This window comes from Perissodus microlepis, chromosome 5, assembly GCF_051167445.1.
Source record: "Perissodus microlepis isolate ML-2025 ecotype Zambia chromosome 5, ASM5116744v1, whole genome shotgun sequence".
In the NCBI taxonomy this organism is placed as follows: domain Eukaryota; kingdom Metazoa; phylum Chordata; class Actinopteri; order Cichliformes; family Cichlidae; genus Perissodus; species Perissodus microlepis.
In genome coordinates, this window is record NC_140465.1 from 25,174,226 (window position 1) to 25,200,906 (window position 26,681).

The following is a 26,681-nucleotide window of genomic DNA, read 5'->3' on the forward strand; positions in this document are numbered from 1 at the left end:
AGGGTAACGATGCAGCTTGCCAAATAGCCTTGAAATAAACTAAACATGGCGACTTCTGGTTCCAAAATCCCAACATGGCTGTTACCAAAATCCCAACACTTACGTTCTGCATGTATACAAAGCAAAATTATAAAGGAAGTGAACCACCACACGAGAAATAATATAAATTAAATATAAAAAGTCTGATGCTGATGAAAATTCCCTTCAAGCCATGCATGGATTGAGTCTCTGGATCTGGATTAGTTTGATACTTCCTTAAGAAGATCGAGGCAATAACTCAAACTTGTTTCTTACTCGATAAGAGTTTGTAAAGGTGTGATGCTTAATGTCCACAATTTAATCAAAGCCACGTTGAGCTGACGTTTCCTTCTGATAAAATGCAAATCCGTTGATATCTAAACACACCAAAGAAAAACCTTTATGGCTGAAGGTAGAGGGAAGAGAAAAACATCAGAGGCAGAAGTTCCAACTATAGTTACTCGGACCTCATAAAGACAGCAAACATCTGATGCTTCCTTATTTTACAAACAACCGTTCTAAAAGCAGAAGAATACAGCGAGCTCCTGCTGTACTGCTGAATATTTGCATTTTTGCCTCAACTGTGCTTTAAAGCTCGTTTCTGACTTTGGCTGTCACTAACTCCCAGATGTGACATCTTGGACGGCGTTCATCTTTAATCAGAAAACTCCACAAACAAAAAAACCCCAAAACAAACAAAAACCATGTGGCCATTGGTGATAATAAACAGAAGAGGGCTGATTCGAACTGATAAAACCTTTATTTCACTTTAAATCGTCTTTTACATTTTGTCCTGTTTATAACATGTAAGGTGAAACTAGAGTTGGAATTTTTTTTTTTTTAAAAGACATACACAAATCTATTATTACGTCAATAACCAGGGAGGGGTGTGGGGTGGGGGGGTATCGAAGGGTGTTTTTTTTTTTTTCTTCTTTTTTTGTCATTTTCTCATTTTTATAGGTGTCCTGAAGCTAACTCTAAATTTTCACAACCACGTGCGCTGCTAAGCAATAAAACCGTCACAGAAGCAAACTTTTTTTGTTGTTGTTATTTTTTGGGTTATTTTTTTTTTCCTTTTTTTTATTTTAAGCAGAATACTGGTCAGTAAAAACAAAATGATTTCAGATACCAGATATACAGACAGGCTCGGTGCCACATTCACTACTGCATGGGATCATTTTTTTCCTTAAAAAGCGTAGAATAACTGCCTTTTTGTTCAGCTAACGAGAAAAAGAGCGGCAGGAGGGAGGAACTGGGGTTTTTTTTCCTGCTTTTCCAACCTTTTTAAACATCAGTGCATGAAAACATGTGTCCCCAGCAAAGTAAAGTAAAACAAAAACATTGAGACGTATGACTTCTCTACACCTACAGAGTGGAATGTCGAGATGGTTGATGACAAGGTTATTGTGACACTGAGTGGGGGGGGGGAGGGCGGGGCTACCAACAAAACAAAAACAGGATTTCTGGTTAGCTGACGTCCGCCGATATTTCATCACATCTCAGTCTAAAAACGGGGGTCAATTGTGGGGGTTTGCCTTGCTTCAGAGCACGAACAGTATATTGATATTGGACTGCAAAAACTGGGAGGAAACATTTGCCAGAAAAGAAAACCAGGAGTGAGATTGGAAAATGAGCAAGAAAATGTACCGTAAGTTGCTGATTGAGCGTTGCCTCCTTCTGATGCAGTGGACAGAGCTTTAGATTGCCTCGGCATATGTACGCATGCTTAGCAAAACGGGTCCGAACTACGTGTTCTCCCTCCCACACGCGCACCTGTTGTGGACTCTAACTGCACCACAGGTGACATTTAAAAACAATGCTTCCTTTGTTTACATCTCTAATAACTCATTTTAGTTTCAAGCTTAAAAAGGCCAAATATTTTTGCATGTTGTTAGCAGAATTTCACAATTAAGTCCGATTTGTATTTTTAGGTCCATCTTACTGATATTTTTTTCCTCTGCAGCTCACCTGGAACGATCAGGTAAGAAATGAGGAAGCAGCGAGTTTAAGTGTCGGTCCACAGAGTGCACAATTTCTGCGGCAGCAGATTTGTACTGCGATAAATGAAAGCGTGCATTCTTGCTGGTTGATCACACTATTCAGCAGCAAGTGGAAACTTAGAACTTGTCTGAACTTGCCCGTGCAAGCAGTGAGGAGGGCGCAGAGTGAAGCGAGGGGTCTGGGACGGGGATGGTGTGAGGGGATAAGTACCGAAAAAACTAAACAAAAAAGTGACTGGGTGAAAGGAGAGAAAAAAAAAAAAAAAAGCCCAAGCGTGAAAGAGCAGCTGACTGCAACGGCTTCAAAAGTTCTCTGCAAGCATGTGTTCAACGAACAAGATCCACAAAACCGTTTTGTTTTCCAAAAGACAGATTTACAGTTAAGCTCTAAAAATGTTTTACAATTTTACAGTCTCCAAAAACCACAAAGATTAGTTTGATTTGTTATACAAACACACAAAAGTAATTAAAAAGACAGAAAAAAAACAAGCATTTGCAAAGATAAATGAACATGTGTTTATAACCGAGGGGGGGGACAGTAGTATTCGATGTTCAACAGCACCCGACAGGAGGTGGATTTCAGGAGCAGGTGGAGGGTGGGTTGGGGTCGTCCCATTTTGCGGTGGAAAATATCCTAAATTGAGTCAAACGTGAAGGTGGAATGTATGTGCTTTTGCTTTTAATCATTATCCAAATCATTTTTCTTTGAAGCCCAGCGCAGGGATTGTTAAATAAAAACTGCAGGTTTAGAGAAACAAAAGCAGGTGAGTGTTTGATTACGCGGCAGGTGAGGCGCTTTTGATTTGGGTTTTTTTCCCCCTCTTTAGACTCGTCAGTGTCACAATACAGCCTTGTAAGGAGGACCCTTCTGTATAAACCTCAGCAGAATTGCACTGCTGCCCGAAACACACACACAACCCACTCCCTCCCCCCAACCCGCCACTCCCGCCCCCCCCCAATCCCAGCTCAATATCGATTTTGCCATCAAACAAGGGCTCTTGGTGGCAAGGTGGAGGAAAAACTAAGCAATCACAGTGTTTGTTGAAAATAAATGGACAGTTTAATAACCTTTGTTTGTTTGTTTTTGTTTAAAGTGGAATAAAACCAGCCATTTTTTGCCAGTACACTAAGAAAAGCCAAAACAGAAGGAATGGACAACTATATAAATGCATTAACTCGCTAGAGAGAGGAGTGGGGGTCAGGAGGGAAGGGACTGAGATGTTAGGAAGGAGGAAGTGAGGGGAAGAGTGGAATGAAGAAAGAAAGATAAGAGGCGAATGTGGGCTCTAGGAGATGTTAATTTATTTGGTGGTTCTGGATAAAAACCCTCCCCGCGTGCTATAAGACTAGACTGGCCAGTGGTTTTTAGTTGCTGGCCTGCAATGGAGTGCCGTGATCGAGGGAGGGTGACAGGGATGGATTAAATGGTGGGGGTGAAAGAGTAGTTTTCTGGGGGGGGGGGGTGTCCTCCTCTCATATCTGTTTTTAATATTTGTCTGAAGGGCAGGTACTATTCATGCTGTTGGTTATACAGAAGGGAAGTCGGGAGGCTGGGACTGAAAAAGTGGGACGAGGGAATGAACGGGCCGTTTATGTGTACGAAGAGGAGGAAGTAGAGAAGAAAGAGGAAGAGAGATAAAAGGAGGAGGAGGAAGAGGAAGAAGAGTGTGGGGATGGGTTAACAGTGAAGTGCGCTCTAGTTCTCTCCATCGCCGGCCTCACCCTCATCTCCCTGGTTTTCCGATGTCCACAGCTGCAGAGAGAGAGAGAGAGAGAGAGAGAGAGAGAGAGAGAGAGAGAGAGAGAGAGAGAGAGAGAGACATCTTTCAGTGTCGTCTTCCAGACTGCGAGGCAAAAAGGAAGGTTTGAGCATCTTCAAACGCTCAGCGTGAGCATCTCTAACAAGTGTTTCGTGATGCTGTCGAGATATTTTTGGTAGTCTATCTTCATCTGCTTTTATTTTCACCATTTCTCCTCCATTCCAGTTTACTCCAACTCCACTTCCCAGAAAGCTTTTCAACAACCAGGAGTGAATATACTGCAGCAGAATAGCTGCTACATATAAATACACAGATCTGCAAGGGGGAAACGTACAAGTCCTGATTCGGTGCAGCTCAGGAGCAGAAATCAATTCAGTGCAATCTTTTTGTCATTATTACGGTTTTAGAAGTCCCTGTGTCAAGCTCCCCTCATGATAATAACAGTTCAAGGGCAAAAACAGAGTCATAAAGAACAGCATTCTTTACTGAAGGCAAAAACATTTACTTCTGAGTTTTGTGGCTGCCAAGAATTGTTCTATTATTACACTTAATTGTAGCTTCTGGAAAGAACCACAGTATTAGGGCTCATTCAAGTACACTTGAGGTGCTTAAAAATGCACTAACACCAGCTGCAGCAAGTTGATGACCAATTGATATTGAAAGAGCCACTCCCAAACTTAAAGGGTGACCTTTGAGGTGGTTTTCCCTTTGTGATAAATATAAATGGTGAATCTTCTAATTAAACATGGCCAGCGTTTCAAATAACGAGGTTTGGTATGTAAGAGTAATCCCTATAAAGCAAAAGCTCAGGCGCCAGGCTGCTATAAACACTCAGAGTGGTTCTCTTGGAGATCTGTACTGATGTCGAAGAGAGTGGATACCAGTTATCGGATCATCTGAGGCAGTGTTTCCCAACCACTTAAAAATGATGAGGTGTGCTGTGGAAGATTATTTGGTTCCACCTGATTAGTACTCTAAGCGATCAGCGTGAGTAATGGGCAGAACAATTACATTCTTCCTCTAGAGGGCATTACAACGATCTGCTCTAAGTGGATTGCCAACTGCCAGCAAAACATAAGACGACAGAGAACAAATGACAATAGTCATGCTGTGAACGCAGCGCTTAACAGCAACAGATAAATATTTGAAAAGAGAAAGTACCCAGGTCCTGGAGGAAATTAAACCCAGATGAAGGCCCTAGCCTGAGTAGTGGTCCACACAAAAAAAAAAAAAAAAAAGTATACTGGGGACATGTCAAGCCAAGTCCACTATACCTGGTGCACGGGGAAAAATTATGAATATGCTTTTTGTGACATCTTTGTTTGGTGGTGTACCGTGTGATTTTTGTAATGTCAAATATGTGCCGTGGCTTCAAAAGGTTGGGAAACACTGCTCTGAGGCACACATCTCTGGCTAGTAACACAGAAGCTCACCTTCTGTTTGCATGGGGCAGACAATTGGAAAAACTTTCACTTAAAGAGAGGAGCTAAAACAGCTTGTTTTAGACAGAAAATGAACTGAAGGTCTGAACCAGGGGTGTCGACCTCCAGGCCTTGAGGGCTGGTGTCCTGCAGGTTTTAGATCTCACCCTGGGTCAACACACCTGAATCAAATGATTAGTTCCTTAACAGGCTTCTGGAGAACCTCAAGACATGTTGAGGAGGTAATTTAGCTATTTGAATCAGCTGTGTTGGATCAAGGACACATCTAAAACCTGCAGGACACCAACCCTCGAGGCCTGGAGTTCGACACCTGTGGTCTGAACCAAGGCCCAGTATTTAAAAAATAAATAAAAAGATAACAGCTCAGATCAACATACATGACACTATTTGATTTTGTTGTCATATACATTTTGATCTCATCCTTATCGTTTATTTCTTTTATTTTTAACCCATTCCCTTCAATTGCAGATTTACAATTATTTTTGGATATTTCTGCAACTATTGAATCCTAAAAATAATCCTTTGAAATAAAAATTTGGTTGTACACCAACCAGCCACAATATTAAAGCCACAAAGTCTCATTTCCCACTAATCCTTGTTCTGGGAAAACCTTGGGTCCTGGCATTCATCTCAGAATGACGCTGATAGGCACTTACCCACCTAAATATTACTGCAGACCAAGCACACCTCTCATGGAAAGGGTACTCTGACAAGAGGAGGAGAAGAAGCAGCAAAAACTGCCCGAGGAACACGACAAAGAGACAGAGTCCAGTTCCACTAAGCATCTTCAGGATGAACTAGAACAAACCCGGATCTACGGAGACCCCACCGCCCGACCCACAGGACCCAGAGGATAAGCTGCCAACCTCTCAGATACCGCAGGACAACCTCATGTCCATGTTCCAATGGTTCAGAATTGTTTTAGTGGCACGAAGCAGCCCTAAACAATAGGGAGCAGGTAGTTTTAATGTTGTGGCTGATTGGTATATCACTTAATACACAGAGTGGGCAGAAATGCCGGATTAGCGATGCACTGATCAGATACAAACACAAAAACTGGACCGGATATCTGTGATAAAGAGCCAATCCATCCAACCAGCTCTATGCTCCTCTATTTATCCTGTGGCTTGGTCTCAAAAAGACCGAACAAACAAAACAAAAACTTAGTAAATTTACTTGTTCAAGGGGAGCCTGGTTCCGTGTTAAAAATAAGAAGAGATACAATCAATACCAGTGTTAATTATCAGTTTTCCTAACTGTGAGGAAGAGGCTGTAGCAGGCGATACAGCCAGCGTATCAGATCGGAACTACAAACACTTGATTGGTGCATCCCTGGTAAGCGTGACTCTTATAAGTTTAAAAGAGAACAAGCAATGCTGTAGTATGTGTATTGTGCACACAAATATACTTCAACATTTTTATTTGTGGATTCTAGACGGCCGAGCTTAAAGACTTAAATTTGCTGGCTGATGTGCAACAGTCAGCAATGTGTAAACGTTGCTGCATATGAATGAAAAACAATTCCACTCAACATATTCTTCTAATCATCAGTATCCTGCTGGCAGGTAGCATTAAATTAATGCAGCCTGTGAGTCTGTGATCATGGTAATATGATTAATCAGTCATCGGCACTGTTGTTCTTGCAGAAGAAAAGAGAGTAGAGCAAAACCTTGGCAAGTGGCTGCAAGCTGCATATCGGTGCTGTGTGCTCGGTTGTTGGCTGACACATAAATAAATGTGAAACAGGATTTAATGGCAGCTGGAGTTGAAACACTGATGTGAACTCTGATTTGCATTCTTGAGCTTTAGCAGAGTTCTGTCCCAACCATACCCAACAGGAAACCCGATATAACCGTGGCCTTGTGTCTGTGAATCACATCGCATTTATGTTTTACACTCAACAATTACAAGTTGTGCCACTTAGTTGTATGCGTCTCCTCTAAAAGACCTTTAATTATTTCTAATTCTGTTACTGAAACTCGATGAGTTTCAGTAACGACAGCTGTTCACAGGTATACTCACAGTGAGGTTGTCCCTTAGTAGCTGCATGATCAGCGTGCTGTCTTTGTACGAGTCCTCGTTCAAGGTGTCGAGCTCGGCGATTGCCTCATCGAAAGCCTGCAGGGAGAAGTTCACTGGTTAATTTCCTTCTGAAAACTTGTTTTCACTGAGACAAGCTTAAAAAACCAAACAAACAAACAAACAAACAAACAAACAAACAAACAAGTACGAGTTACAGCTATATGAAAGATACAGCATATCCAAATTGAGGACAGCTCTTTAATATTAGCTCCAATAAATCTCACTGGACCAAATGGAACTTGACTCAAAGGTGTTTCATGGACAAGTATGAGCCATTTCTCTGATGCTTCTTTGATCCATTAAGCAAGTAAAACATCTGCAGTTGCCAAGTGTGATATTTGGAAGCTGTTGCTATGAACCAACAACGTGCTGAAAGCAGCTGTCAAAATAAACAAATCCACTGAAAGATAGCTGGGACACAAATGTAAAGAAATTGATCACAACCATGGTGGATGATCACAGGATCGTTTCAATAGCAAAAACACCTTTCATACCAAAAAGCCAACTATAGAAAACTCTCCAGAAGGTAGACATTTCATTATCCCAGTCCAAAAAATAAGGAAAAGACTACAAAGGAGAAAATACAGAGGCTTGTAGACCATTGCCCTGTAGAGTACAGGAAGCACACACCCAGCCGCAGATATCGTGGACGAGTGGTTGTTTTTGTTATTTAAAGTTCACTCGAAGTCTGCTGTGGGCGTCTGCATGGAGCCTCATGCTCAGTGTTTGATTAAATTGTGTCAGTCCGACCCAAGCAAACCTAAAAAAGCCAGGCAAGTTCTGGAAGAGTGCAGACGAGTGAAGCAGAGATAACCTGTACCACAGGCGGAAAGAGAAGACTGAGCAATCCACATTCTGAACGATCGGCCTGCATTTCAACTGCATCCTGATTATTAATTTTCAAAATAAGGGTGGTGTATAGAGCCAAATTTGGTTTTAGCAGTAAATGGCTGTTAATGTCTGGGAGGAAGAGCTCAGGAGCTGGTGAGACTCCATGTGTCTTATGACTGTTAAATGACAGACTGTTCAGTGGAGGAAGGACCACCTGTCTAATCTGCATTTCAATAAAAAACGGCAAAAATGCAAATTCAGCCATCGTACATGAGTAAATAAAGTGTTAAAGACCAACCTGCTTAGCCAAAGAGCAGGCCTGCTCGGGCGAGTTGAGGATTTCGTAGTAGAAGACGGAGAAGTTGAGGGCTAGGCCCAGCCGGATGGGGTGTGTTGGCTGCATTTCCTTCTTGCTGATGTCAAAGGCATCCTGGTAGGCCATCTGAGAGTTCTCCACCGTATCTTCACAACACAAATAACCAGTTATCACGTGCTGTGTGAAAAGGTAAACAATCTTTTCCTTTTAAATATATCAGAGGTTCGTTCAGACTACTTACTCTTCTTTGAGTCCCCAGAGGCCACCTCTGACAGGTATCTAAAGTAGTCTCCTTTCATTTTGAGGTAGAACACCTTGCTCTCCGCTTGAGATGCGTTGGGAATGAGGAATTTGTCGAGCAGGCTCTGAAACAGACAGATGACAAGTTTTTTCCATTTTGCACTTATACATTACAGGTTGAGTATTACATAAAGACACACGAGTGGAAAAGTAAACAAACACCTTGAACACAGAGGGTTTTTCTCTGTCTATTTGCATTACGGCCTTTGCTAAAGCCAAACATGTGATGAATACAAACACCATTACCAACAGCTAAAGAGTAAACACCCGAACCTCAATTACGCTCATTTAATTGACTCTCCCATCCTACACATTTAAATAATGGATGGAGGCAGTCCTTTGGCAATCACTAACAGCATCAAGCTGCCAGACGCTTCTTTACAAGTGCTTGTCGAATAGCTGAATAGCTTTAGAAATTCACTACCCCCATCCACACCTCTCAAACGCGGGATTACTGGTAACTGTATCTGACCATTTCCTGATGGCTACCTGTGCTTCTGCTGATCCCACCATTCCAGGTGTGTGTGTGTGTGTGTGTGTGTGTGTGTGTGTGTGTGTGTGTGTGTGTGTGTGTGTGTGTGTGTAGATAGATTTTCTGTTGAAGACAGCTTCTCTTTTTATTTAAAAATTACTGCTAATGTTTGAAAACTGTAAAGCCTTTAAAAAGTTTGACTTGTCTGAATACATCAAAAGGTCTACTTCTCTCAACACCAGTACTTTTGCTCATTTTTATCCAGTAGATTTATTTTAAGAACACTGCTATTCCTTAATATGCATGGTATATTACTGAGCTATGATGTTTTTCCCCACTAGCTGTCATATACTGTACTGCTACAAATGCGAATATTCAAAGTGCTCAAAGTTTCCATGATGAGGTCAGTGTTTGGACAAGTAATCATGTGAGCCAAATGCTCAACTTCACTTTGGTTTTTTCCTCTCGCCTCTGTGTGATCTCAATAAAAGCGGCAATCTCCCACCCTCATACGATCGCTACCACTCTGGTAGTGAGTACAGAAGCCCCGCCCACCTGATGTTCAAACCTTCTATTTATGAGGAGAAGCCAATCAGAATCAGGAGGAGGAGAGCTAGACCAGCTGGAGTCAAAAAGAAGAGGATGAAATGAGGGGCTCCGCCAGTGTAACACGGATGGGGATTATTTTGAGCTGGAAATCCTGCAAAGCCATTCTACTAAAGCATGAGAAAAAAAAAAGTGGAGCTAGATATGGGCATGGTGGGTGCAGTTAATTGTGTTTTCTGTATTATCACATATATAAGACTCCTCTGTGCGAAAGAAATAAAGCTGTTTCCCAGTGCCTTGGGCCACCTGCTTATTAATGTGTTCTTTGTCTGAAAAGAAGAGAAAGCCAGGTTTGCTGCTGGGGTGACACCAACTTCAAGCATGTGTGTCACGGTTCATACCGCTGTTGCTGTCCTCATCTGATCGTTTAAAGAAGGGTTTTACTCTGACCATGTGATCAGCTCTCACTTTACCCCAGAGCCTCTTCCTCACTGAGGCCAGCTTTGTTTCAGTGATTACATTGAGTCTGTTTTAATCTGCTGACTCCAGTAACCTGTCCTGGGAATGTCATGTAGACATGATATAGGGGCGGTAGCCATTTTAACTTTAGTCACTTTCACTCGGCGCTTTGACTTCTGAGCGAATACAGCGAGGAAATGCCTACATGTGATCCTGAGCTGATAATTTCGAGATGACAGAGCAACTAAAGAATGATTTGCCTCTTAAGTAGTTCCTGTAAAAGGAAAAATTAGTCACAAAACTGAATTTTTTAAAAAAAAAAAGAGAAAGAAGCTGATTTTCCAGTAAGTGTTTTTCTTCTGGCGCTCCAACTAAAACTGAGCAGTGACTGTGGATAAGTTCAGCATCAAAAACAAAATGAAGAACAACATGTAATTTTTTGCAAGCCTTTGGCCATTGATGACTTTGCACAAGGTTAGCGAGTGCTCTGTCTATTCCGCATTTCAAGTTTGCAGCACGCCCGTCCACCCCCCACAGCAGTTGCTAAAGCAGGTTACCTACGTTTTATTTTAGCAACAAATACACCTAATTTTAAAATGCAGAATTCATATTTCAGCTTACAACAAAACACTACTCTTGGAGAGCCAATATGATGCGATATGATGATCCACTGGTACGCGGTTCTAGGTCAGGGTTACTGACATCTTTTTCCATCCCGTGGATGCATCAAAGCTCTCCCCTTCCAAGCTTCCTGCTGCTTTAAGGACAGCATGTCTCTACCCATCCTTTTCTCCCATCATTCCTACAGCACCACATCACTGCGGAGGCTTGAAGATGGTTTGACCTTGAAGATATTATTAGAAGTCTGCTCATGCGCTAAAAAATTTGAGTTGCTTTGACCTTGAGCAATTTCTGTTCTAGCCTTGTCAGGACCTGACAGTGAGGCCTAAGTCATATTTATTGCTACAAGTGTTTAAAAACAAAAAAACAACTAATTTCTCACAACACTTTAACAGCTTCTTTAAAGTGACATTTGAACAGCTGAGTAAGGCCTTTATTTATACAGGAAGCTTCACCGAAAGTACTTTCCAGTTGAGGCAAAAGTATTAACGTTCCAAGTGTTTGAAAACGAAAACAAATGAGGATACCTGAAGCCTTTGAGGTCACTTCAGGTTCAGACACAATTACTGTATTTTCCTTCAGCCATCCTTTATCTGAAGTCTGCACTAACAATAAATTATGAGGTTGGAGTGCGATGGAAAACAACTCACTCTGGGCTGCAGAAACAACATCAGCAGTTGGCTTATACCCAATATATTGGGTTGATTCTTTTTGGTACAATTTCACAGGTCACTTTTGTTATTATAAATTATATTTAAGAAGTGGGACAAACCGTAATTTGAAAAAATAGATAAATTAATAAATGTTAAATCAATTCGTTTGCCTAAAAAGTAAAAGATGCTGGGAGGAAACAAATCCCTCTGGTGTTACATCAGGAAGGGCATCCAGTGTAAAAACTGCCAAATCAAACATGTGGAGCTACCTGCTAGGAGCAGCCAAAAGTATCTTCTGTGTTTGCTCTTTTACAGGCACCATATGGACTGTCGTTCAACTGATTCACATCGTTCAGCTTGATGGTTTTGAACCAAAATGACCCAGAATTCGGTAATTGTATTCATTGACATTATCACGAGGAAAATTTCCTGCATATATACTAGGGGTGCAACAATACATGTATCGATATTGAACCGTTCGATACAGTGCTTTCGGTTCGGTACGCATATGTATCGAACAATACTAAATTTTTTATTTATTTTATCAACTTTTCTTCTGACGATGCTGTCTGTGTTGAGAGCTCAGTGGATCTGCGTTCGACTTATCCGCCTAGGCTGCACTGTTGAGCGCAGATCCACTGAGCGCAGCGCAAGCTAGCAAGACAGAAGCTGAGCTCGTTGCAACATGGCAAATTGAACCTCCCCCACCCTCATTCAGATCTGGCCTTTGGAACTATTTTGGTTTTCATGTGAAGTATGACCCTGAAGGTAAGCGCCTCATGGACAAAAGTAAAACAGTATGTCGGATGTGCCACGCAATGCTCAATTACATTGATGGGAACTAGTGCGTTAGCGCAGTTTGCTGGTTAACGTGTTGACGCCGTCCAGCCCCACGCACGGGGCGATCCGCGGTAGCTCGTTAAAGGAGATTTGCCGTGTTGTGGCGTTAACGTCATTTCAACGAGATTAACGCTGACAGCACTAGTGGGAACACAATGAATATGACTGCACATTTACGCCGACATCATCCTAGTGCAAAGACAAGTGGAAGCAGACAAAAACAACAAGCACGCATGCTACAAACTTTACCCGAGTCATTTAGACAGCCGTTAGCACATGATTCTCCTTATGGGGACCTGATATGTTTAATATGCTGCTGAGAGTATACCCCAGAAGAAGCGTATAGTATAGCTTTTATTTTGGAAAGAGCCATTTCTCTGTAATAAACTCTTTTCCAAAGATGAGTGATTTCTCGATCAGATAGATTTATTTTTTGTTTCAGCAACATTACATTTAAAAACTTTACTTTTGAATTAAAATATATATTTATAATTTTAATAAATGACAAATTAAAAAAGCATGAACATTTTTTTGTATCGAAAAAATATCGAACCGTGACACCAAAGTATCGAACCGAACCGTGAATTTTCTGTATCGTTGCACCCCTAACATATACAGGTAACTGCTGTATAAAAGCACACTTGCTCATTGGAAGAGTGACTCTACTGAAACTGGCAGTATTCAAGTGCAATAGTAATGACACAGCATTACATCCAATGATACAGCATAAGTCAAATGTAAGCACAAAAGTAAGCAGTTAGTGTTTTCCCTGGAAATTTGAAGTATCACATAACCGCTTGAATATTTAGCTTGACGGAATTTTGCCTCAAGTGGCGAAACATTTCCTCCATACTTGGTAAAGTGTGGTGGTTTGCTGGAAGTGGTAAAAAGTACATGTAGTACCTTAAAAAAAAGCATCATCAGAAACTGATACACAACTCTTGCTTTTAGACATGCTTGGGCTTGTCTCGTCATTGAACTCGAGGGACTGTAAACTCAAGGCATTGTTATAGCAATGATAGTGCTATATAGCCTTTTTATGTCACGTAAAAATTTGTACCGGTATTATCATGTACGATATGATGTAGCACAACCCTACAGCATTAAATTTGCACACTAATGACCTTCATTCTTGTCGTGAACGTTCATAAGGCATTTTACCACGATTACTTGCAAGTACTTTATCTGAGAAACACTTTGCATAGCTCCCTGGGATTGTGCAGGACCATGATGTCTTTGCGCAGTAGTCAAGAGTTTCAGAAGAAGGAAACACGCAGTAACTGATATGAAGCTGCCTGGCTAAACATTTATGCATAACCTTTTCACGCAAGATCATAAAAATAATCTTGTGCAAGAACAAAGTCCATGTGAGATTCAAGAAGGGTGTCTAGTGAATGGGGTTACCGCTCAATATTAATTTGCTGGGAGTACGCACCGTTGCTGTCACTTGGCACTGCAGTATTAACAGCACTGCTAAATGGGCAAGCTGTGATATCTTAAGAACAAGGGGGGGGGGGGTAATACACAGTTTAATCTGCCCACACCATCCCCCCTTTGGAGCACACGTGCGCATGCACAGCTTCTTCTATAGAAAAGTGAACACAAATAAAATTAATCAAACGTGCCAAGTGGGGCAGCAAAGCAAAAAACCGAGAAGAAAATTAAAGCTTTGTTTGGCAGCTCTCTCAACAGCTGCCAGCTACGTTATTACCATCTCCACAAGTAACACCATGTGACAGCCAGAAGGGATCAACTACAGTGTGCCTTCCTTCACCATCTTCTGCCTTCTCTTAAGTATTGCCATTCCTTCTATCATCACAACCATCCATTTTCTCCTTTCTTTCACTGTTCCTTCACAACTCCTCGCCCCCCCTCCTCCTCCTCTCTGCCCGATCTTTCCCACTCTTGTTCATACCAGCACGTCATTGCAGATTTCTTGAAGTTCACCCTCGATCTTCACGCGGTAATCACGGGCCATCTGCTGTTTCTTCTCGTTGCCCTCCGTCTTCTGCTCGATGCTGGAGATGACGCGCCAGGATGAACGGCGTGCCCCCACCTATTAGCAAAGACAATGCAAACCAGAAGGAGTCACATTAAAAGACAGCATCTTACTGCATCTGATCTACAACTAAATAAGAATGAATTTAAGTATATCTAAGGTTTATTCGGGGCCACAATGGACCTTTGATTAAAGCATTACCGTACATAACGGATGCCTGTGCATTTTCTTGATATGTTGGGTTTGGAGCCAATAAATGCAGAATTTAAATTACTTGAGCTTAAAGCACTGCAGCACTGCCCCTTCAGGAAGCCAGATACAAGCAGAGCTCATTTATTACATACTGCATGTTGATTCAATCTACACATTGTGGCGTGTATTTGCTCTTCTGAAGAAGTGACTATCAGGCTGCAGCACAGGCTGATATCTGCACAGAGTATGCTGAATCTGGAGCAGATGCTGATTGCCCATCAACTGATGCGGGCATCCGAGTAACCATGATTAAAAATGCAAATATTCAGGGTTGATTTTGGATAGTTTTGGTACATAGTTGGACATCAACAGCTGCAACAAATCAGCAGGGCACAAGGTCATTAATGTCATTCTAAAATGTTAGAAATCACAAGTCTTTTTAATCACAGCATCAAAACTGATGAGCTGAAATGAGATTACTGAAAATAAATTAGATGAATAATGCTAATAATACTGCTTTTTCTTTTTTGCTTTTCATTTCCATTTATCCCACCTTCATTGTCTTGTATCGTTTTATTAATTAATATCTTTTTTCCAAGTTTGTCACTGAATAACAGTTCACAAAATTAACTGCAAAACCAGACAAAACCCATCTGAACTGCAGTGTTTTATTTCCTACGTCTGAACTAAACACATATATACTATCCACTTTGCTGCAGTTGCTGTTGAAGCAGGCAAAATCAACTGAACTGTGTACTACTTGGTGCAGGCAAGCTTTAAGAAAAACCCCCAATGATAAACAGAGCGGCAGTGCAGGAAAGCCTCGGGCTGTTCTTACATAATTTGTGCTTCAAACTTCAAAATCTTTACAGAAAAAAAAAATAAAAACCACTAAATGTAAAATGCACAGCTAAGAACAGTCTTAGAGCTGAACGAGTTGGCATTTTAGTTACTGATTCTTGCCAAGATGGACTACACTATGCTGAACTTCAAAAATATTCAGCCACCCAAAACTTTTACAGTAAAGGTTTCCAAAGAAATATCTGAGAATGATTTAAAGAAAAACAGAGGACTGAAGGGAGGGACACGTTTATAACTGACATAGGTGCTATAAATGTATTGTTATCACTGAGCTGTGAAAGCGCTCTTTCTGCTTTTAAGATCATATGGGGTCAAAGAACACTTTCCTTGAATAATGTGCTGTGGTGACAATCTAAACATGAGGACAAAGAGACTCCTCTATAATGTCATAACACAAAATTTTATGGTTCCTTTTGTAAAAGATGACAGATTTTTACTTCAAAAGAATTCATTAACACTAGGAGTGTAATGTCTCCAGAAAATGATACAATCTGTCAAATTAATCCATTATTATAGGCATAGTTTTGAATATCGCAGTTACAATCACAATTAATTTGGTCAGTACAGTATTTTGGTGATTACTCAACACCATATATCATATAACTTGGAAAGACCAAGGCTATTATTTGAACTGTGAGTCATAGGGGAATAAATAACAAAAAAATAAATAAAAATTGAAATGTGAAGTGAACAAGCCTCATGGTCAGGAGTAAATCTGGGCTTTTAGCTACAAACCTTTACTATCAAAAGAGCAAATTTTGAAGAATTTTGACAAAATATTAATTTTCATTTTCACTGCAGAGCAGGAGCAGATCAAATATACTTGTAATCCAACAGTGTTGCCAGTGAAAGCAAACAAATCTCAGCATATACTAGAGGTGGGAATCACCATACATCCCACGATACGATATTATCACAATACTTAACGCACGATACGATATTATTGCAATTTTTAAAAATATTTTGCGATATTCAGATTCTGTACATAAAGGTAAACTTTATCAATATTAATTTTATCTAATATCAAAGTCTCGCACTCAGTCTCTCATTTCAGTCAGTTGTATTGTTGACAAACTGAATGGTTTGTATTACAGTCTAGTCCAACTTAACTGAATGCAACCATCTGGTACAATTATAGCTATTCTGAACTATGCAATTTGTGAAACCTATGCAGCCCATTCAGCAACTGAAGAATTTGAAAGTAAATTAAAACAAAATATAATTTTACATTAAATAAAAAAGTTTTAAACTTAATTAAAATAAAACATGTCTTAAATTAAAATAAGTAAACTGTCATGTTTATTGCTGCCAAAAAAAAGTTAAACACATTTGGACAGTGAAGGAATGTCAGGATTCTTGCTCAGAAAAAGGATCAACATGCTCTGAAGTCGGAGCACAAAAACCTTTTTTGTAACAAAATATCGATTTCTGCTGTCCCTGTATCGATACATTATTAGCAAACAAAATATCACGATACTACACAGTATCGATTTTTTCCCCCACCCCTAGCATATACACTGTTAAATTCTCAATTTCCTATGCTTATCCAGCAGAGATAAGTGATAAGGACAAAAAGGAAAACCATTAATCATTCCTATATTCATCTAGCTTTTCATTGAAATCACAGGTCACCACTGATGATGGGCAGTGGCAGGTTTGCAACCTCTGTAATAATAAGGGGGATACAAAAAAATAAAGCTATTTTTAAAATGACATATCAATAAAAAAAGCAAAATCGTATCAACCTTTCAGTTAGCTGAATTTATAATAGTATACTCATTGTAAATGACCTCCCACGGCCCACCCGTAATACTTTCACAGCTCACCAGGGGGCCGTGGCCGACACTTTGGAAGTCACGGATCTACAGGTTTGCGGGGAGAAGAAGAATATCAAAACAACCCACGCACAAATGATAAGACTGATAGCATACCACGTTCTTGTAGGCGACAGAGAGCAGGTTGCGCTCCTCGTTGCTGAGCTCTGCGCCCTGCTCTGTCACAGCCTTCATGGCAGCCGCCATGTCGTCATAGCGCTCGGCCTGCTCTGCCAGCTTGGCTTTCTGCACCAGGTCGCTCTTATCCATCTTTTAGACTGCAAGAAGAAGGAGACCAGAGTTAGGACTTCAACGCTGCAGCTCTTCATCTATGACCAGAAATGGGCAGCGAAACGATACAGAGATAGAGAGCTTGTGAGAAACAGGTGTGAAAATCAGCGCTTTTAACAAGAGCAGAACATATTGAAGAAGCTGAAAGAAATAGCAGATGTGATAGCTAGAATACTGCACTTGCAGGTGCCACTTTGCAAGAAAACAGGAACGTGTAAAAAGCTGGTCAACCCACTAGCAAAGAGAATCCACATCATCGCACTTAGCGCATCCTAACGTCACGTACGAGAGTGTTGGATATACTGGCAAAGACTTAATAAAATGTCTCATAAAATGTCAAAACCTCAATTGCAGCGAAATGGCTGCTCCCCGTTATTTCATCCCCGAGGGCTGCTCTACTCTCCAGATGAATCTGTAGGTCTAAGTAGGCCACATCATCGCCTTTTATATCTACACCATCACACTTTGGATTTGCCACAATGAGCTTTAAGCACTTAACCATTACACATTTAAACTGCTAATGAAAACACGACTACACCATCACGGCAACAGTAAAATGTACAAACACATTTATACACAAAGCAGCCTTAGCTGCTACAGTTTTAGCTCCGTCAGCAGTTATCTACCAGAGGGAAATTCAAAACTACCTCTCTGTTCAGTTTTAGCATCCTTGGAGCTTACCTGACCTCTCACCTCGCTGTGGAAGAGGGTTTCCCTATGGAGGGCAAAAAAAAATATGAGCTATGATAAATGCCACAAGCAGAGGACTTTTATTTACTGTACTTCTCTCACATTTCCCACCATAAATAAAACCAAATCTGAGATTTACACGTTATTTTTTGACAGATCTGATGTCATTAACACATCATTAAAATGGTTTCAAATTCATTCTGAACCAAGTTCTAGTCTAATAAGAGTATTACTGTCATTAACTCAATATCAAAGATGAAAGCAGGCCACAAAAACAGACATCTGAATTTATTCGGTTATTCTGAGCTGCTTTCTGCTTAACACTGGCTTTTATGTCAGTTGCTCAGATTTTAAATTAAAGAGCAGGTTGTAAAGTATCTTTAGATCTGGTGCCTATAAAACATTTTTAGCACTCACTTGGACTTTTTCATGTGTTTTTCCAACAATGACTCACTGCAGATACAATTAGGCCTTGCTGTCAACAAATCCAATTTCTGCAATTCGGCCTGTCGAGTCGACTTCTAGTCGACACAGTTTTGGCACCGATTTCAGTCTGGAACTGTCGATCAACATTTCAAAACAGCACAGATCCTATTTCTCCCTTATTGTTCTTTCCAACATTCTCAAACTGTGGCATGTTTCTGTGGTTAGTAATTTTCTGGTAACTGCCACAGTTTATTCATCAGATAGGAGATTTGTTTTAAGCATGCGTGGACACATTTTTGAATTCTTTCTTTTGGTCAAAAGCAATTCTCCCAAGACTTACCATAGCAAGAAAAACCTTGACTATTAAAACTTAGTTTGTATACATTTCAGATTTTTTTTTTTACACAAAGTAGAAAAAAAGGATCCAGATGAATTTCTCTATTGATTTGCTGCTTTCAATATGCAGCGTTTTGGGATGAGATTGGAACAATTAACCTCTACCCTAAATAGAACAGTTCCATTTCACGAGTAACACCCGTTTTTGTGCAGTGAAAAAGACATTCCTGTGTAAAGTAGCGCCAATGCTGGGTTGTTAGTGGGTTTCCATACACTAACTGCATGCTTCAAATACTTAACACAACAGCTCTACCTGACTTTTTTTTTTTGGAGGGGGGGGGCATAGGATACCTTGTGCTTTGGGGGTGGTCCTGCTGGAAGACCCACTTCCTGTTTGTGGACAGATTTCCTCAGATTCCTCTGTTCCAATTGAAAACTCATTGTTCCATTAGGATCTGGTAGAGCCAAACCATAACACTAACACGTCTAACGTGTTTTACAGTAGGGCTGCCACGATCAGTCGACTAGTCACGATTATGTCGACTATTAAAATCGTCGACGACTAATTTAATAGTCGACGCGTCATTTGAAGCTTTGTAAGATCCCGAAAGACAGAAATAAGTAGTAGGATTTAAGAACGTAATAACGGGCTGAAACAGAAGATGGCAGCACTGCATGTCCAGGGATGCCAGCTGCCGTTAAACCCCGAAGAAGAAGAAGCTGTGTCCGGTTTCATAGCTGTGTCCAAATTTAGCGGCCGCATCCTTCGGAGGCCGCATTTGTAGGCCAATTACATTACAGCGACGCGGCGAAGCCTGTCCAAATTCGAAGACTCCCCCAAATGCGTCCTTCATTTCCCCAGATTTGAAGGATGGGTCGGGTTTATCCTTCGTGGCCCAACCTATCCCAGAATTCATAGCACGGCTCAGCCAATTCCAGTTTTCAACAATGGCGACAGCTGCTTAGTTTTAATATTACTCTTATTACTCTTTCTGGGTCACAAAATAAACTTTTAACATATTTTCCAGGCGAGAATGTAGCTGTGCAAACTTCTGCTCGGTTTATCAAGACATCACATATTTGCAAAAGTGCTCCGACGTTTTCGGAGACGTCTGTTATCCACCAGCTCGATAGCTAAAGGCTCACTAGAGCTGGCGAGAACAGCGAACTCCCGGCGCATCATTTTCAAACCCCCCGAGGTCTTTCACTTCAGGTTAAACATGATATATAAGTCGCTCAGATAATTTAAAAATGTTATTGTTTGGCTTTTTTTTCCAGAGTTTTATTTGTTCCTCAGTAAATTGGTTTGGCTGAGACTAAAGTTAAACAGTTACACAAGTTTTTACACAGCTGAATAAATGTCAAACAGAGAACTGATTAAACAGAAGTGTGAAATGGTAGAGAATTTAGTCCAGTGTCCTGTCATTTTACATAGAAAGAACAGACGGCCGAGTTTATTAAACTCCGAGACAATCTGCAAATTTCATTAAAAGTTTAATAAACTATCATCTTGTCTTTATTTTTAGTTAGCACATACCTTAAACACTTCACGCTGTAAGCTAATGATAGTTATATAAGAGCAGATGCTGCTGGTGCAATAAGCTGCACGTTTTACGTCCAATAGACGCATGATCTGATTAGTCGACTAATCGCAAAAATAATAGGTGACTAGTCGACTATCAAAATAATCGTTTGTGGCAGCCCTACTTTACAGGTTACGTTTTTAATGTTCTTTCTTCTCTGTGTCTCTCAATAGTCAAAAAAAAAAAAAAAAAAACTAAACAAAAAATAAATAAAAAACTGCCTTTGTGGTTCATCCACGGGGGCTTTAGCAAACTCTTAGACAGCAACAGTGCAGTTTTTGGGGAGAAGTAGCTTCCTCAATGCATCCCAATGAGGAACAATGCAAACCACTGTTGTTCAGCTTTCTTCTGGTGAAGTCTTCTGGTGAACAAAACAAGACGACGACTTTGGTCGACTAGAAGCTAGTCTTTGTTCATTTCTGACGTCTATTAAACTCAGTGTCTCATGCTCCTGACAATCAGAGTACTTCTAACGATGCCCGATTTCTTTTTATAATAATCTTATGGAATATATAAATATAAATCCTGGGTTTGAAAAAAAGCACCCAAAGGTAAAGTTCCTTTAACCTGAATTTCTTCTAATGACCAGCAGGAGGCGACTGGTCCAGCTGCAAAAAGAAGTCCAGTTGTGTACAAGCCCATGGGTAACTGACCTTTCAGCTTGCCAGATCAGTGACTTCAATAAAAACTTTCCAGATGAGTTTAGATTCTTAATCACTAGCTACAAGACCATTCTAAAACAGGATAATATCAATTTTGCAAATTACCATCCCCACTGGTGTCAAAAAGGAAGACAAGGCAGGGCACCTTAGAGCTCGCCTACCTTGTGATTCATGATAAGGTCACGCAATGTCACCAATTTCAATTTCACATCTACCCCTCGAGCCCAAGATTTGGTTTCAAAAACGCTTAGCTCAAGGCTTCACTAACTGCTCGGTGACATCGAGGCTACATGCATCTTGTACGGGGAATTATATATCCTTCCAATAATGTGTTGTGAAGATCAGACTTTGAAAGACGCTCATTACTGACGCAAAACTGGGCCCCCACACCTGGTTCAAACCTCATTGACTGAAAACATTTAACTCAGATTTAACCTTTAAATTAACCGCTATTCTCCAACAGGTTCACATAGTCACATACAAAAATATGTTGTTTCATTTTGAATCTTTCCTCCTTCGATAAATGCCTAGGTATAGTATTTCTCATTTATTTTAACTGGCTTTTTCTATTTAGTTTTAAAATGTGTAACCAAAAAAAAAATAAAAAATTCTTGAGAATTCTTTGGCCATATATATGCAAATGTGTCCAAGAAATGTCCATTAGCTTTAGAATTAAGCCATAAAATACAGACATTTTTGGTACAGTGATTTTAGCAGTCCTCCTTCCAGTGGTACAAGGTATTATGTCATTTTGTTTTTTCCCCAGCAGTGACTCTCACTTCTTCAGGCCAACCCTACTGCTGAACTGCGACTGGTAAAGCACATGACAATAGAGGACACGGTGTACACAGAAGCTATCTCAGCAATCTAAACAAGTAGCGCCTTCAAAGTTCCAGGTAGCCTGCCTTACTAGTTCTCTTTTCACATGAGGAATGGCATTGTTTTAAGAACAGTGTGTTATCACAGCAAAGGACACTTGAGGTTGTCTTCTATTAATAAGTATTTCCTTAAAAAAAAAAAAAAAAAAAAAAAAAAAAAGCAAGCAAGAAAGAAAATAACCCAGTTGGGGCAACATTGTGTACTTTTTTGAATCTTAATCTATGATATTAAAAACATGTAACAGTTTACCTCACTGCCACCAGAGGGTGCTGAGGCATTCGTGGAAACAAATAACCCTCTTTTACTTTTACTTGTCACATTTAAGTGGTTGTTTAGTTGCTTTAACGCTTTCCCTAATTTAATTCACTCAGATCAATATGCAGATTTCTTTGCACACTCAGTCATTTTAATTGTTTATGTTTAAGAATAAGCACAAACAATTATGCATAAGAAAGCATTTTTGGTTTTTGTTAGCATTTTTTTTTGTTGAATGGAGCTCAGATTCCAGGAAAAATAAAAAATAAAAATGGTCTTTTATGTTTATTAGTCAACCAAACAGTAAGTCAATTTGTTTCCTATTAAACTTACAAACTGTAATAAATAAGACAATTTTTAAAAAATAACTAGCGTGAGGCGCTAACACTTGTTTTTTAGTTGTAAGCAATCATAACTGCCAGTCTGAAAATTGGTATTTGTTAATAAATGAAAGGCATCTTCCAAAAACACACTTAAAGCCTAAATACGGTATCTAGGAATTGAATAATATAATCTATAGGGATGATTTAAAAGAAAATTCAATACCAGATTCTTATCTTTACAACAACTACTGTGAATATATGAAAAGAATGAGTACCTCTAAAAGTCACAGCAGGAGAGCGGACAAATCTAACAAACCTTCAGCTATTTATTCACAACTAAACGGCCACTCCTATTCTTCTGCTGAGTAATTAAAGGCCTCTTGACAGGGAGTGCACCAACAGCACGTATCGAGCGCCAATTCCAAGGCTAACAAGCAGAAATCAATTATCTGCTGATACTGAGCACAGTTCCATTAGTTTTCAAAAAAAAAAAAAAAGTGAGACCATTATGATCATTATAAATTCAGAAACCCATTCAGTCCATTATCAGGACACTTGTTGAAGGAAAAATGTGATCCCTCTAGATTAACCAGCGTTTTGTCGAGGCCGACACATGGGTAATATAATTGTATAATTGTTTTACATTGGCAAATCCCACTTTAACCAACATCAGAATATATGACGACTGGTGTTTTAAGTGTGAAATCCATACAAAAAACTTTGAATGTTTTTAATAAAAATATGTATTCAAATGGCATTCGAAGGTTAAGCCAAAGGAGCTGCAACATTTTGCAGAGTGGGTCCTGACAGGGTTGCCGTATTAAGGCAAAACATAATAATCATGAATATTTGAGTTAACTATACTACTCTTACTATAATCTTCATTGTCTAATAGTTATTTAAGATAACAGAAATCATTCATTTATAACAGGATTTGTGCAACTTTAAATATAATTATAATTTTTATAAAAAGGTTAACAATGTCAGGGACACAGGATCATCTCGTAGGAAGCTGAACACCAGTCACCTCCAGGCTGTAGTCTCTACACGCCTGAGATTGTACACAGGAAGAGGTAGCCAAGGCTGCAGTGGATTCTGAGGACTTTCATGCTTTGTGGAGCGACGGCGAGTTGAAGTCGATGACAAACCGACAATTCGGTAGCATGCTGGCAAAAGCTTACAAGTTTAGAGAGTCAAACCCTGCATACAAAAGGTTCACCTGCACAAACATTTTAGAACTTTTATATCATCTCGATGGTCACCCAAAGTCTTCTTGGCTCAATTTGTTCTAAACAGTGATTTTAGGGTTTTAGGGTGGGGCAAAAAGCAAACAAGGTCAAACTTGTTCTTGATTTAAAATAAAAAGACAAAACAAGAGCCTCATAGCAAAGGCAGAAATTATTTTTTTATCCTAATTATCACAAAGCCAAAATCATAATTGATATATAAAACTGATGAATTAATGTTCATCACTGATGGTGGTCGCAGAATCACATGATTAGGTGTTGACAGTGTTTGGCAGGGTGAAGTCCCCCACCACCACCTTCTATCATCACCAAATCTCCTATTCAGGTGCCAGATGCTGATGTACTTGTATTAACACGCACCACAGGAAAGCAACTTTATTTTTTTGATGAGACACCAGGACACAGACTGCAGTATTGGTTCCTGGCTATTATTTTGTTTAATGTGTTTCGAACATAATGCATATTAACAAAAGTAATGTTAACTTCATAATCCATCAAAATTTGATTCAAGACACCAGTTTTGCTCGGTGGGTTGAGCAGGCAACCATATCCCAGGACCCAGGTTCGTGTCCAATCCAAGACCCTTTGCTGATGTCTTCCTCCACTCTCCTGTTTAATCTTCACTGTACTCTCCAATAACACTGATAAAACTAAAATACTAATAGTAGGATTTAAGATATAACATTGAAATGATTTGATTTTGTTAAGAAGGTAGGGTTCTGAAAACAACTTGGGTTTTGTAGTGATTGTCATGGGAACTGGACACAATGTCTGATATTATAGACATTTTATTAAAACCAATTAATTAAAAATAATATAAAAAATAGGACAATTTTTGTTCTTGTTTAGGAAGATGTGAGGATCATTTCTGTACCAAGTGTGTCAAACATGGTTCATTACTATTTGATTGTGTGTAGAAAACGATACTCCTACCTAACACGGCGTATCATTATTATTATTTTTTATATATATACAAAGGATAGAAATTATGTAATGGCTTGCATTACCTACAAACACTAAAACGGGGCTCCGCCTCAATTTAATTGCCAGGTCTGTCGTGCATCGTAATTCACACAGCTGTGTTATGACATATTAGCACGAGTTAGCACTTAGCATTAGGTAAAATGCCGCTGGTCGCGATTACAAGCGCATTAATGACGCATTGCTTTACCGCCATAGCGAGCTACACATCGGCTTGACATTGATCCAACTCAGTCCAAGCTACAATCGTCTGGCACACGACCAACATGCTTTGCATTTGCCGCGCTGTTATTGAACCACCTAGCTAAACAATTATCGTTAAAAAAATAAAAAATAAAAAAATCGAGGGACACCATCTTCAGCTTTGGACCGACACACGCCCAACCGAGTAAAATCCATAATCTCTACAAAAAGGGTTTGACACGGACGTTTTTAAAAACGGCCTTGGGGCACGAATACTGAGGTAACAGCGCTGAGTCGGCCTGCTAGCAGTTACGCCCTCCTTGTCGCATTCCCCTGCGGAATTTTAAGATGGAGAGCTAGATTACCGCCAGCTAGCATGGAAGCTAAACGTCACAGCACGGCTGCTTACTGGCTTTAATGGTTAGCCTAGCCCGCTAAGGGGATCTGACCCAGTTCAGTCTGAACGCCGACGAGGTTACACCAAAACTGGTAGCCAAATAATCTACGTAGTTTAATGTTTAATTAGTTCTATGTCTTCACTATCCTAATCGAGCTACATAAAATCGAAAGATCTTGAAATTTAAGTCGAATTTGAGGGGAGACTCCCAAGGAATATGGAGGGTGGGTTAGCTTCCATATCGTTTCACTACGCCATGACGGAGTTCGTTTAAAGACAATCCATAATCGCGATGCCTTTTCCAGTCCATGCTGCGAATAATGAGGCCAGATATTACGATCGTCATATGGCAGATAGCGTCTGCGGTTTAGTTTGTCGCTAGCCGCGGCGCCATGTAGCTAGCACTGACTGCTAAAATGTCTGAGCTCTCGCGACGGCTGGGGTTGCTAAGCTGTCAAAATGGCCAAACTTGGTGCCGCTTCCCCCCCCTTCACGGGACCGCGGATCGCGCATGCATCGATCTCATTCTGGGCCTTCAAAATTAAAGATCAGTGGTATAATAACTGCATAAAGAGCAGAGGCAACCGCTCATATGTGTTTTATGGATTATTTCTCGTTATCCGGCCACATTCTCGGCCTAAACCCTCGCCCCCAGCCCCAGACCACAATAGGCACCTTCCGCCGCAGAGGCAGGCAATGGGGCTACCACTCGGACTGCTCCTCTCCACGAAAGACTGTGTTTACACTGTCTATAAGACGATAATCGAGTAATATGCTGGTGAACTCACATTTAAGATGTACTAGGAATCCCGATTTTATTCTCTCAACGATGTGAGTTTGTCAAGCCGTCCTCCGCTCGCTGCTCAGGGTATTCAGGGCAGTACCACTTCCGCCTGCTCTGACACTTCCGCTTCCTCTTAACCCCACCCCTCCCCCCGCCAGTATCCACGGCAACCGCGCCAGGGGGTTTCCTAAGCATCTTGCGAGGGGCTTTGACGTCAGGAGGGCCATGGCAACCGCTACAGGATGACGTGCGTCGGTCTCCGTGGCAACTGTCTCCCTGAGGCTGCTGCTGTCGTATCTGAGTTCGCCGTCGTGTCAGCTGACACAGCTCTGTGTGGGTTACACTGATTTATTTATTTATTTTTATTATTTTCAAGCATTTATACTTTGTAACAAGGAGTCCTGTTTCTTTCAGTACACCACCCACACAACAGTAGAT

The 26,681-nt window shown here is 40.4% G+C and overlaps 1 protein-coding gene across 1 annotated transcript; it reads right to left on the reverse strand.

The window, feature by feature from the left end:
* Positions 1-759: 759 nt before the first annotated feature.
* On the reverse strand, positions 760-26,377 carry ywhaba (tyrosine 3-monooxygenase/tryptophan 5-monooxygenase activation protein, beta polypeptide a). The gene is made up of 7 exons (XM_084929042.1): positions 26,248-26,377; positions 17,324-17,484; positions 14,256-14,396; positions 8,691-8,814; positions 8,432-8,595; positions 7,243-7,338; positions 760-3,771 (listed from the first exon to the last, which is right to left on the reverse strand). The coding sequence occupies exons 2-7, from the start codon at positions 17,474-17,476 to the stop codon at positions 3,715-3,717; spliced, it is 735 nt and encodes a 244-aa protein (XP_084785168.1). The 5' UTR covers positions 17,477-17,484; positions 26,248-26,377; the 3' UTR covers positions 760-3,714.
* Between the last annotated feature and the right edge of the window lie 304 nt (positions 26,378-26,681).

Bases quoted from the DNA above. Each gene is read 5' to 3' on its own strand.
- ywhaba (XM_084929042.1), bottom strand. From the start codon at position 17,476: ATGGATAAGAGCGACCTGGTGCAGAAAGCCAAGCTGGCAGAGCAGGCC. The intron at 14,397-17,323 runs GTATGCTATCAG...CTTTGCTAATAG, and splicing joins CTGTCGCCTACAAGAACGTG to GTGGGGGCACGCCGTTCATC. The intron at 8,815-14,255 runs GTATGAACAAGA...TGTCTGTTTCAG, and splicing joins AAATCTGCAATGACGTGCTG to AGCCTGCTCGACAAATTCCT.